General features: G+C 39.2%; 1 protein-coding gene across 5 annotated transcripts in view; it reads right to left on the bottom strand.

The window, feature by feature from the left end:
- Nucleotides 1–5666: 5666 nt before the first annotated feature.
- Nucleotides 5667–11527, bottom strand: part of Ric1 (RIC1 homolog, RAB6A GEF complex partner 1) — a 90913-nt gene continuing 85052 nt past the window's right edge. For 4 of the 5 annotated variants that reach the window (XM_048345977.1, XM_048345855.1, XM_048345914.1 and 1 more), the window contains 4 exons: nt 11056–11247; nt 9518–9695; nt 9182–9370; nt 5667–8123 (listed from right to left, as the gene is read on the bottom strand). In XM_048345977.1, coding sequence (XP_048201934.1) covers nt 7835–8123; nt 9182–9370; nt 9518–9695; nt 11056–11247 — 848 coding nt within the window. In that variant the 3' untranslated portion in view covers nt 5667–7834. The remainder of the gene's footprint in view (nt 8124–9181; nt 9371–9517; nt 9696–11055; nt 11248–11527) is intronic. The other variant, XM_048345807.1, reaches the window with a different exon arrangement.

Genomic DNA, 11527 nt, shown 5'->3' with positions numbered 1-11527 from the left:
GACCCAGATAGCTCCTATAGATATAATTGCTATTTTAATAAGTGATATGAGGAAAGACCTCACCATGGAAATGATCACTTAAAAAGAAAACCCTGGGAAACAAATGGTGCACCTAAATTTCACAGAAAGTAGAAACGTTATTTGGCAGTGTTGAACTTTAGCAAAGATTTAAATCATTTGCACTAGGGGGAAGAATTACAAAAGGCCTAATTAACAAGTTTGTTTTTGAATTTGGGAGGGGGAGGGAAGAAATTGCCTTTCAGCCAGTGACCTACCTACTAACTGGAAGGACAGCATCACTCACCAAAACAAGAGCCCATTCTTGTTCAAAGACATCTGCTTTTATAGAGCGCATACCCTCAGAAAAGTTAAAAAGTTTAACCTGGTTAAATAAACACTTCCCATTCTCTTAGGTCCCACAGTCAAGATGTACTTATGTACAGGTACGTTATATCTGTTTGGTTAAAAAAACATGGAACGTTAGAGTATACTGTATTCTTGACACTGACTCATTGATAATCAGTCTTTTATCCAATTGGACCCTACACCATGACCCGTAAGATTTGTCCTAGAATGCAAAGTTGGTTCCACATTGTAAAACCAGCATGGCACACTATATTCAAGGACAAAAGTCACATGATCACCTCAGTAAATCTCAGTTCATATTGTTTTGCCAATCCTGGGGCTTGAACTCAGGGCCTGAGCACCATCCCTGTGCTTTTGTTCAAACCTAGTACTCTACCACTTGAACCACAGTGCCACTGAGGCACTGTGAATTGAATTGTGTGTGAATTGAATCCAGGGCTTCAGGTAAGCTAGGCAAGCACTCTACCACTAAGCCATATTCACAGCCCAAATCTCAGTTAAAAATAAAATCCAAAACCCTATCATGATTTTTTTTTAAGTCTCGACAAACTCAAAAGGAGAATTTTCCTTAATCGGGAAGTGGACATCTATGAAAAATACACAGCTGACATAAGTGTTGCTATTTCTGCACATCATCATCCCGGTAGCTCTAGCCAGCATAATTAGCCTTTCTAGAAAACATCCAGATTCAAATGGAAGAGTTAAAACTACCTCCAGCTGCAAACAATGTGATCATCTGTGTCAGAAATCCTAAGAGCCATGCACCAGTGGCTCATGCCTATAATCCTAGCTACTCAGGAAGTTTAAGATTTGAAGATTAGGGTTTGAAGCTACCCTGGGCAGCAAAGTCCTTGTGAGACATTCATCTCTAATTACCTACTCAAAAATTGGAAGTGGAACTAAGGCTGAAAGTGGTAGAGTTCTAGCTTTGCACAAAGAACTCAGGGATAGCCGCACAGGCCCTAAATCCAACCCCCACAACAACAACAACAACAAAACCCTAAGAATCCATAGGAAAAAACCTTGCATTGGGGACTGGGCATATGGCTTAGCTTTACAGTGCTTGCCTTGCATGCATGAAGCCCTGGGTTCATGCACCACATAAACAGAAAAAGCCAGAAGTAGCACTGTAGTAGGCTGGAAATATGGCCTAGTGGTAAAGTGCTCACCTCATATACATGAAGCCCTGGAATTCCTCAGCACCACATATATAGAAAAGGCTGGAAGTGGCACTGTGGCTCAGGTGGTAGAGTGCTAGCCTTGAGCAAAAAGAAGTCAGGGACAGTGTGCTCAGGCCCTGAGTCCAAGCCCCAGGACTGGCAATAAAATAAAATGCTTGCGTTGAACATTGATGGAACTCATTAATTGCATTTCTATACACAAGAAAATCCAGAAATAATTTCATTTACAAGAGCATTGAGAAGAATATTTAGAAATAAGTAACAAGTTGGGTGGGAGCTGGTGACTCATACCGGTAATCATACCTACTCAGGGGGCTGAGATCTGAGGATCGTGTTTTGTTTTTTTTTTTGGCTAGTCCTGGGCCTTGAACTCAGGGCCTGAGCACTGTCCCTGGCTTCCTTTTGCTCAAGGCTAGCACTCTGCCACCTGAGCCACAGCGCCCCTTCTGGCCGTTTTCCACATATGTGGTGCTGGGGAATCAAACCGAGAGCTTCATGTGTAGGAGGCAAGCACTCTTGCCACTAGGCCATATTCCCAGCCCCACGAGGATCGTGTTTTGAAGGCAGTCTAGCTAAGAAAGTTTGCAAGACTCTATATCCAATAGATTACTTAGAAAAAGCCAGAAGTGGTATTGTGGTTCAAGTGGTAGAGCCTTGATAAAAAAAACTCAGGGACAGTGCCGAGGCTGAGTTCAAGCCCCATGACCACCACCACCAAAAACCTAACAAAAGCAAAAGACTTTGACACTGAACACTAAGAAACACTGCTTAAAAGGACATGTGCCTGAATTGGGATTCTCCAAACTGATTTTTAGACTGAATACAACTCCTAGCAAAGTCCTTGGTGTTTTGGGGGGTTTTTGGTATGTTTTTTTTGTTGGTCCTGGGGCTTGAACTCTGGGCCTAGGTGCTGTTCCTGAATTTCTGCTCAAGGTTAGTGCTCTACAGCTTGAGCTACAGCACCACTTCCAGCTTTTTCTGAGTAGTTTACTGGAGCTAAGTCTCATGGAGCTTCCTGCCCAGGCTGGCTTCAGAACCTCGGCTTCAGATCTCAGCCTCCCGAGTAGCTAGGATTACAGGCATGAGCCACTGGCACCGGGATTTGGGTTTTTTGTTGTTTTTTTTTAAAGTACAGAAATTAACAAGTTAGCCCTTTTGTGGAACTGCAAGAGACCCAGAATAGCCTAATAGCTATATAACAAAACAAACATGGGCTCACCTTTTGAAATTTCCTACAAAACAATCAAGACTATATTATTGGTAGGAGATAAACATGTAAATCATTGTTCAGAGTCCAGAAATTAACCTTGATTTTTGACAACTCAATGAGAAAAACCATTCCAATAAATGGTGCCCAGGTGCTTGAACATCCACATAAAAAAGTTTGATTCCTACTTCATACAATAAAATGTATCAGAAGCCTAATGTAAAAGCTAAAAGTATAAAATCCTTTGAGGGAAACGTAGGCATAAGGATTGGTGCTTTGGATTAGGGTATTTCTTTCCTAGTTATAAAGTCAAAAAGCACAAGTAACCAAAGAAAAATAGGGTCAAAAGAGCAAACATGATTTTTCAAAGGGTACCATCAAGAAAAAGTAGACAGACAATACTTATGAACCATATACCTAGTATGGATCTGGTATCCAGAATGTATTCCTGGCAAACCAGTGATAAAAATATAAATGACAATGGACAAAGTACCCCAGCCTGTAATCCTAGACATGGGAGGTAGAGATGAGGGTAGGGTCTTGGTTGGACGTTTGTGAGATTCCATCTTGACTAATGGGTATAGTGGAGTGCTGCTGCTTCTCCTTCCCAAGTACAGGTGAAGCACAAACAAGATCGTAATCCAGACTGGTCCTAGAATAAGGCAAGACCCTATCTCAAAACCACTGAGAAGCTGGGTGCTGGTGGCTCAAACTCATAATCCTGGCTACTCAGGAGGCAGAGATCTGAGGATCACAGAAGTCAGTCTAGCAGGAAAGTCCACGAGACACTCATCTTTAATTGAACACCAAAGAGACAAGGGGAGCTGTGGCTCAAGTGATAGCAAAAAAGATCAGGGAGAATGACCAGGCCCTGAGTTTAAGCCCCAGGACTGGCACCAAAAAAACCCCCAAAAAACCGAGGCAGGGTGCTGGTTGCTCATGACTGTAATCCTAGCTACTTAGGAGACTCAGATCTGAGGATTAAAGTTAGAAGCCAGCTTGGGCAGGAACGTCTGTGAGACTCTTCCAATTAACCACCAAAAAGCAGAAAGGAGTTGTGGCTCAAGAACACTAATCTTGAACAAAAAAGCTAAGGGACAGCAACCAGGCCACCAAAAAATAAACCCCATACATTTTCCTGCAAAAATATACAACTGGCTAATAATTAAGAAGTGTACATTAGTCATTAAATTGAAATATCTATTATACTGACATGCCCATTTCTTATACTACATGGACGACTTTGACCAAAAAGACAAGTATTGTTCATAGAGAGGGACATCACTGCTAGTGGGATAATTAGACATTTATTGTGGAAATAGGCATTTTCTCAAAAATTTTAACTGGTTACTGTATGACTAACAAATTCCATCTCTAGAGAAATTGAAAGCATGTGTCCACAAAGAACTCTACACTTTAGTCCCTTTACTCTTATCCACAGATGTGTCCCGACATAGCAACTAGCTATGATAAGAGTTTGAGTTATATTACGTAGCAGGAGAATAATTAAAAATTTATAGGGCTGGGGATATAGCCTAGTGGCAAGAGTGCCTGCCTCGGATACATGAGGCCCTAGGTTCGATTCCCCAGCACCACATATACAGAAAACGGCCAGAAGCAGCGCTGTGGCTCAAGTGGCAGAGTGCTAGCCTTGAGCGGGAAGAAGCCAGGGACAGTGCTCAGGCCCTGAGTCCAAGGACCACGACTGGCCAAAAAAAAAAAAAAAAAAGAGATTTTTGTAATTTTCCAATTAGTATTTTTGGACTTGTAATAACTGTGTAGTTGAAACCTTAGAAAGTGAAACTTTGGCTAAGAGGAAATTCTTGTTCATGGACGTTAACACTAATAGCTCAAAGTGGAAAAAGATTGAATTTCAAACTGTCAAATGGTGGGCTGGGAATATGGCCTAGTGGTAGAGTGCTTGCCTCGTATACATGAAGCCCTGGGTTCAATTCCTCCACGCCACATATATAGAAAAAACCAGAAGTGGCACTGTGGCTCAAGAGGTAGAGTGCTAGCCTTGAGCAAAAAGAAGCCAGTGACAGTGCTCAGGCCCTGAGTCCAAGGCCCAGGACTGGCACAAAAAAAAAAAAAGTCTGGATGGGGCTGGGAATATGGCCTAGTGGCAAGAGTGCTTGCCCCGTATACATGAAGCCCTGGGTTCGATTCCCCAGCACCACATATATAGAAAATGGCCAGAAGTGGCGCTGTGGCTCAAGTGGCAGAGTGCTAGCCTTGAGCAAGAAGAAGCCAGGGACAGTGCTCAGGCCCTGAGTCTAAGGCCCAGGACTGGCAAAAAAAAGAAAGGAACAAAGGGTGAGTCTTGAAAACATCCCACCAAGTAAAAGATGTCAGACATGAAAGTCCATATATTATGTGATTCTATGAATTATGAGAATAAGCAAATTCCTAGACAGATTCAGGAACATAGGAAAATTGAAAATGAATTTTAATCCCATCTATTATAAATGATGCCTCATCTTAGTTTTAGTGTCATTTTAAAGTCATTTCTTCATTATATTCTGGGCATTCTCCCTGTGTTCTGTGGACTGCTCTTCCTGTTGCCAGGTATCTGTATGCTGTCAAATCCTATCTAATGAGCATTTCAAGTAAACCAGTCTGGTCTGAATTACTTTTTGCTGTTCACCTGAGATGATGAATAAACAAAAGTTTGTGTAATGGTTTTATTTCCCTTTGCCAAGTAAAAAATACACATTACAGAAAGCAGCAGCAACTTTAATTACAAGTGAAGTTGATTGTACCCCCAAATGACTTTTATGTTTTGGTATCAGCAAATAATTTAAATGTATCTATAACTTTCAAATAGTTATACTTAAATTCATTGGTTAAAATTATGGCTTAAATAGCTGATATGTATTCGAACCAAACAACACATCATAAATAAGTTTTTAAAAAATTAAGGCAAATAAACTACCAGAGAAATTTTCAGTAAACTTGCCAAATTTCTTGCCTTGGTACTTCCTATGTCTGTCAGTTGAAAAGTGAACATTTTCCAGAAGAACCTGTCCTACAGAAATAGAGCTTTTAAGTGTGTGAGATGGTGGGGAAAAGGGTTGGTTGGCCCAAGCCTATAGCCCCAACTACTGGAGCAGTTCATGTGGGAGGATTCCAAGTTTGAGGCCAGCCTGAGCAATCTGTTGAGATTCTGTCTCAAAAGAAAAAAATAAATCTAACTGGTTGCATGCTTGTCTAGTATGTGAGAAGCCCTGAGTTCGATCCCCCAACTTGCAATAAAAGTGAGATGAACTCAGCAGCACAGTGTTTTATTTAGGATACTTCAAAAGATCAAATCTGTTTATAACGATAAATCATTTTTATTCACTGTGCACTAAATTGGCTAAATACAAAAGTAATGCTGATTCTTCCTAGCGGAATAGGACAGAAGAAAATTCAGTTTAGGTTTTTGTTTCACTGTGTGTACTCCAATGGGAAACATTTTCTGTCTTAAGATTCCAAAAAGGGTGGTTTAAAACAAAGATTTAAAAGTAGCACCAAGTACCAAGTCACATACTCTATCCACTCAAGAGTTTTATTTGAAATTATTGCACTTCTAGCATAAAAAGTAAATAAGAGTAAATTACCAAATTCAGAAATTTTAATAGTTGATGAATTCTGAAATGAGAAATTTAAAAATGATTGTTTCCCTTTAATGGAAGTTGGTTTGGGACAATTAAGTCTAGCTATTTACTTTAAAAAGCAAGGGTAGAGGACCAAGTTTTATTTCTAAACTATAATTGTATAATTGTTTTACATAGTGGTATGAATTTGGTCCACATTGAATATACTGTTTTACAAAAATAAACACGTTTTTTATAAAAATAACATTGCATTCCTTGTTCAAATTGCACAGTAAAAACAAGCTGAATTAATACTATTAGGTAATTAGAATTACATACAGTGAATTTGTGTTTAGTCAAAAGAAATTAAGAAGTATGTAGTTTTCATAATGTATGAAAATTAAAATTTGTCTAGAAATACATAAAATATTTTAAAAGTTTACAGTGAAGAATGAATTTTTACATAATTTTTAGTAGCCATGATAATATAGGATCCGGCAGTCTATTTACACAAAAGTCCATTTTTATTCAGTTTACAAAAGCAATAAATAAGAAACTAATTTGCACAAAACCTCTTCCACTTCATGATCAGTGGGTCCACTTCTGTTACTTTACAACCGAGCCAAAAAAATCTTGTCTTCCTTTCTGAAGACTTCTCATTTTAGTCCAAGAGTGAGTATCTATGGTCATGCAGAATCCACCATAAGACCTTATAAATTATAATACAAGCTTAAAAAATATGAATAGTTCCATTGGGTATATTTACACAAAAATATTCACAAAAAGATACAATTCTTTGATTCAAAACAGTTCGGTGGTGTCTTCATAATTGGTAAGAATCCCTCACACCTCTGCCCACGCTGTACTAGTCGCAATCACACTTGCAAGAGCAGGCATATTAACTCACGGATAAGTAGCTCCTATCAATTCATGACTGGGATTTCTCAGGCTAGTAAAGTCAAAAATATAAATATATCTCCACTCTACTGGTAACACTGTGCAAGAGCAGAGATCCATTGAGAAGGATGGACTCACTTGGGAGTCCAGTGGGCTCTACCAAGGAAGCAACAGGTAGCTCAAGTACTGAAGGAGCTACAGCAAGCACCTTAGTTTGTAAAAAGCAGTCAAGACACACACTGAACCAAAAAACATAGGAAGCTATAAGCAGTGAAAAAGTAAGCTCAACTGGGTTAAATAAAACAATCCCTATGCTTTAAGATAACCAAGCTTTCAATAAGACCAAAATATTCTCATGTACATCTGTATAATATTCTTTATTACTTTCTATTGCAGCTTAAAAAATTATGAAAGATGCCTTGGTATCACATTTTTATGAAGTCAAAGAGATTTCTCAGACAAAGAGTTCATTAAAACCTTGTAATACTTTAGCTGAAGAGTCTCTGAGCTGAGATCTTTCCCGTTAATCATTCACCTAGGTCACAGTGTACTCAGATGTACACTGTGCTACTTAATACTGCCTAGCTCGATGCTACTCACTGTCATTACGACACAGAACAGTCGTAAGTCCCATCCTGAAAATGTTCCTCTTCATCTCCACTGGTTGTGTCCTCTTCTTTCCGGCTGACCACACTGCTACCACCAACTTCAATTTGGGGGATGCTTCCATGGGAGGAAGAGCCCCTGCTTTCCTCTGCCCTGGGGCTGGTTTGTTCAATAGTTTTACCCATGGCTACTGGCTGGAAGGCATCAGGCTGGACCTGCTCTTCTGTTATCTCACTGAGCTTCTGCAGTTGTGGCTTAATAATGTTTAAAAATGGCTTATATCCAGGACTGAGGAGGATGAAAAAAGAATTTGTTCTTAGCCATCATTTAGAAGACTTCATAGAGTGTTACAAACTCCTACTAAACATGGATACAATAAGAAAATGAGGGGAAGAAAGGCCTTTGGGGTCACCTTGTACCGCAAAGATGGCTGGTTGTAGCACAGGCCAAGTCTTTAAAGTAGGATCAAGGACTAGCACTTTTAAACCAGTAGGAAAACTAGATCTAAAGAAGGGAAATAACAGTCCCAAATCTACATATGACTGGTGTCAAAGACAGGGCTAGGATTCAAGGATTTGAATTCCTATGCAATATTCTTTTTCTTTGGTGCCAGTCCTGGGGCTTGAACTCAGGGCCTGAGTTCTGTCCATGATGAATGCTGTCCATGAACTTCTTTGGCTCAAGGCTAGTGCTCTTACTACTTGAGCCACAGTGCCACTGTGGCTTTTTTGGTAGTTAATTGGAAATAAGGGTCTCACAGACTTTCTTGCTTAGGCTGGCTTGAAACAGTGATCCTCAGATCTCAGTCTACTGAGTAGCTAGGATTATAGGCATGAACCACCCATGCATGGTAATATGCAATACTCTTTAATTTGGACCTGTTAGTAACTGCCATGAATGTTAAATTCATACAAATTATAACATCTTTTTTTCTCTTGGAAGATAAGGCTCTTTATGTAGCCCAGGTTGGACTTGAACTCACAGTACTCTTGTCTCGGCTTCCCAATGTGCACTACTGCATTTTTTTGTCTTGGTAAGCAGGTTTTTAAAAAATAACTTCTAATTCTATACAGCCACAAATCTTTGTTCTAGTCTAATTCTAAGATTATTTGTATTGCATCAATCTTAAGTCAGTGGTATTTTATCCATCCACTGTGCCAGGTGGAGAGTACCACTCAAATAGGTGGACACTGGATGGTTAGTAAAGACAGCTTTAAAATGTATTAAAGCATTTTTACTTCTACAAATCCAAAACATATCCAAAACAAATGAATTATAATTAAGTCTTTATGTGAAAGGTCAAGGGACTACTAGAGGATAACAAGCCTATAGAAACCAGAACTTACCAGTCAGTAGAGGCCCATCGGTCCACCGCATGCAGCCCTGTCTTTATGTTCTGTAACATCTCTCCATCTACCTCTGATGACTGGGAAATAGTCAAAACCTGACTGATTATTGAAGACTCTCGAAGAATCAGGCCAATGACAACACACCAATCCAGACATCCTGCCTCCATGAAAATGTGCAGCAAATACCTACATACAAAGCACACATGAAATGAAGAAGTGCAAAGGCCTGTGGAGATGTGCAAAAGTATGTTACTTCAGGAAAACAGATTCTGTACCTCATGTACAAAAACACTTAGTAGGCTTTCTGTGCTTCTAAACAGCTAAGAAACTCACCGAAGTTGCACTTGCGATTTGTGAGGCCCTTTACTGGCCAACTCCATGGAGATGTGCTCTAGTTCTGACTGAGTCAAACTGAGTGTAGAAAAATTCTCATCCACCATCGTCCAGTCCCCATCCACCATGGAGCTACTTTCAGTTAAGTCCGTGGCTGACCCAATGCTGCATTCATCACCTGATAAAGAATTTCTCAAGGTTATAAACCAGCTTCATTTAGAAAGTAAATTTTTCATTAATTTTAAGTATTAGTTTATCAAATGTTGACTTCTCAGGATTTTGAAACCAAAACATTTAATCTACTGCTAAAATAGACCTATTTCAACAATAGCTGGTAACTGAACAAAGTCAGGAAAGTGCTACTTTGGATAGAAAAATAATCCTATGTGTATTTTCTAATTAAAAAGTGATGGTAGTTACTGGCCTCCCCACATGGCATTAAGGCCAGGCAATAGTGTTAACAGACTGATAATGGAACCTTGGGTAAATGTTGAACAATTAAACTGCAAAGAGCTGGGCGCCAATGTCTCACATCTGTAATCCTAGCTACTTAGAAGTCTGTGGGATCTGAGGATCAAGGCTCAAAGGTACCCAGGCAGGAGAATCTGTGAGACTCTTTATCTAATTAACTACCAAACAAGCTAGAAATCTAGCTATGGCTCAAGTGGTAGAGTGCTAGCCTCGAGCAAAAAATCTCAGGAACAGCACCTAGGCCATTTGCATGTGCACATGCACGTGCTTGCACGTGTACACACACACACACACCCCTACAAAGATCCTGCTAGTGGCTCATGTGTATAATCCTAATTACTCAGGAGGCTGATACTTAGAGGATGTCAGTTCAAAGCTAACCTTGCTAGAAAAGTCCACAATACTCTTAGCGCCAAATAACTAGCAAAAAACCAAGCATGGCTCAAGTGGTAAAACATCAGCCACAAAAAAGAAAGCTGAATAAGCACAAACCTTGACACACACACACAAAAATTAAAACTACAAAGAAAAAGACCCAAGTACTTGTACCAGTAAATTACTTATATGACATGCACACACACATACTTATTATATATATATATGTATATATAGTTATAAAGTCAGCATAAATTGCTTCAAAATCTCTTTTACTAAAGAGAAAACATCAGTGTACTTTTCTTGAAAGTGTGTAGACAGGTAAGTATTTTAGGCTTTAAAAGCCAAGAAGCAAAAATTGAGGCTATTATTTAGGAACTTACATATAAGGAAAAGCAAATTTCCACAAAATTTTACTGATGAAACAAAAACTAATAATGGACTATTCTACTTATGATAAGAATGAAATTCCTTACACAAGAGAACATTTTTGCTCATTGCCTGGGGCTTAAAGATAGTGTTTCCTTATTATCAGAAGTGATTGGGAAGATTTATGCTGATTACTTCTATGGTTCTTTCATCTGTCATACATGTGACAGAATAATCAAGAAGAGTAAAGCTCTATCTCTGAAAGGCTATAGCTTATTGACTTTTTTCCCAAAGAAACTGAAGAACGAAGACTTAACATTTACCTTTATGAGATAATGGAGACAAGAAAGCATCTTGCATTTGCGGTTCATGGGATGAGGCTGTGTCTACCTCGTGATGGGTAGGGCCAATGTTGCTAAACCAGCTTTGACTTCGTTGGATATTAGAGATTCTAGTGTCAATTTCAAGGCTTAAAAAAGCATTTGCTGCTGGAGATTTTAACAGCTGCTCTCCCACTGCAGGGCAGGTTCAAAAACAAAACATGGGAGAAATTCAAGATATATTCACTGATGTTTCTAATTCAGTCCTTTTACTTTCTCCACCCACCTACCCATTACTAGCAGTACAAAGCCACTGATGATTTAGCCAAACTTTCTTGGAATGTGTTCATAAAATAAACTGACCAAATAATGCCATCTAAGCATCATGTCATGGTATCTCTTACTGGAACTAGATAGAACCTTATTCTGTTCATCTTCTAAGTGACTTGTTTTGGTTCTTAAGATAATACAAAGT

The sequence above is a fragment of the Perognathus longimembris genome, chromosome 1, assembly GCF_023159225.1.
Source record: "Perognathus longimembris pacificus isolate PPM17 chromosome 1, ASM2315922v1, whole genome shotgun sequence".
Taxonomy (NCBI): Eukaryota; Metazoa; Chordata; class Mammalia; order Rodentia; family Heteromyidae; genus Perognathus; species Perognathus longimembris.
The sequence above is the reverse complement of the archived record's forward strand: the minus strand, read 5'-3'. Positions and strand labels throughout refer to the sequence as shown.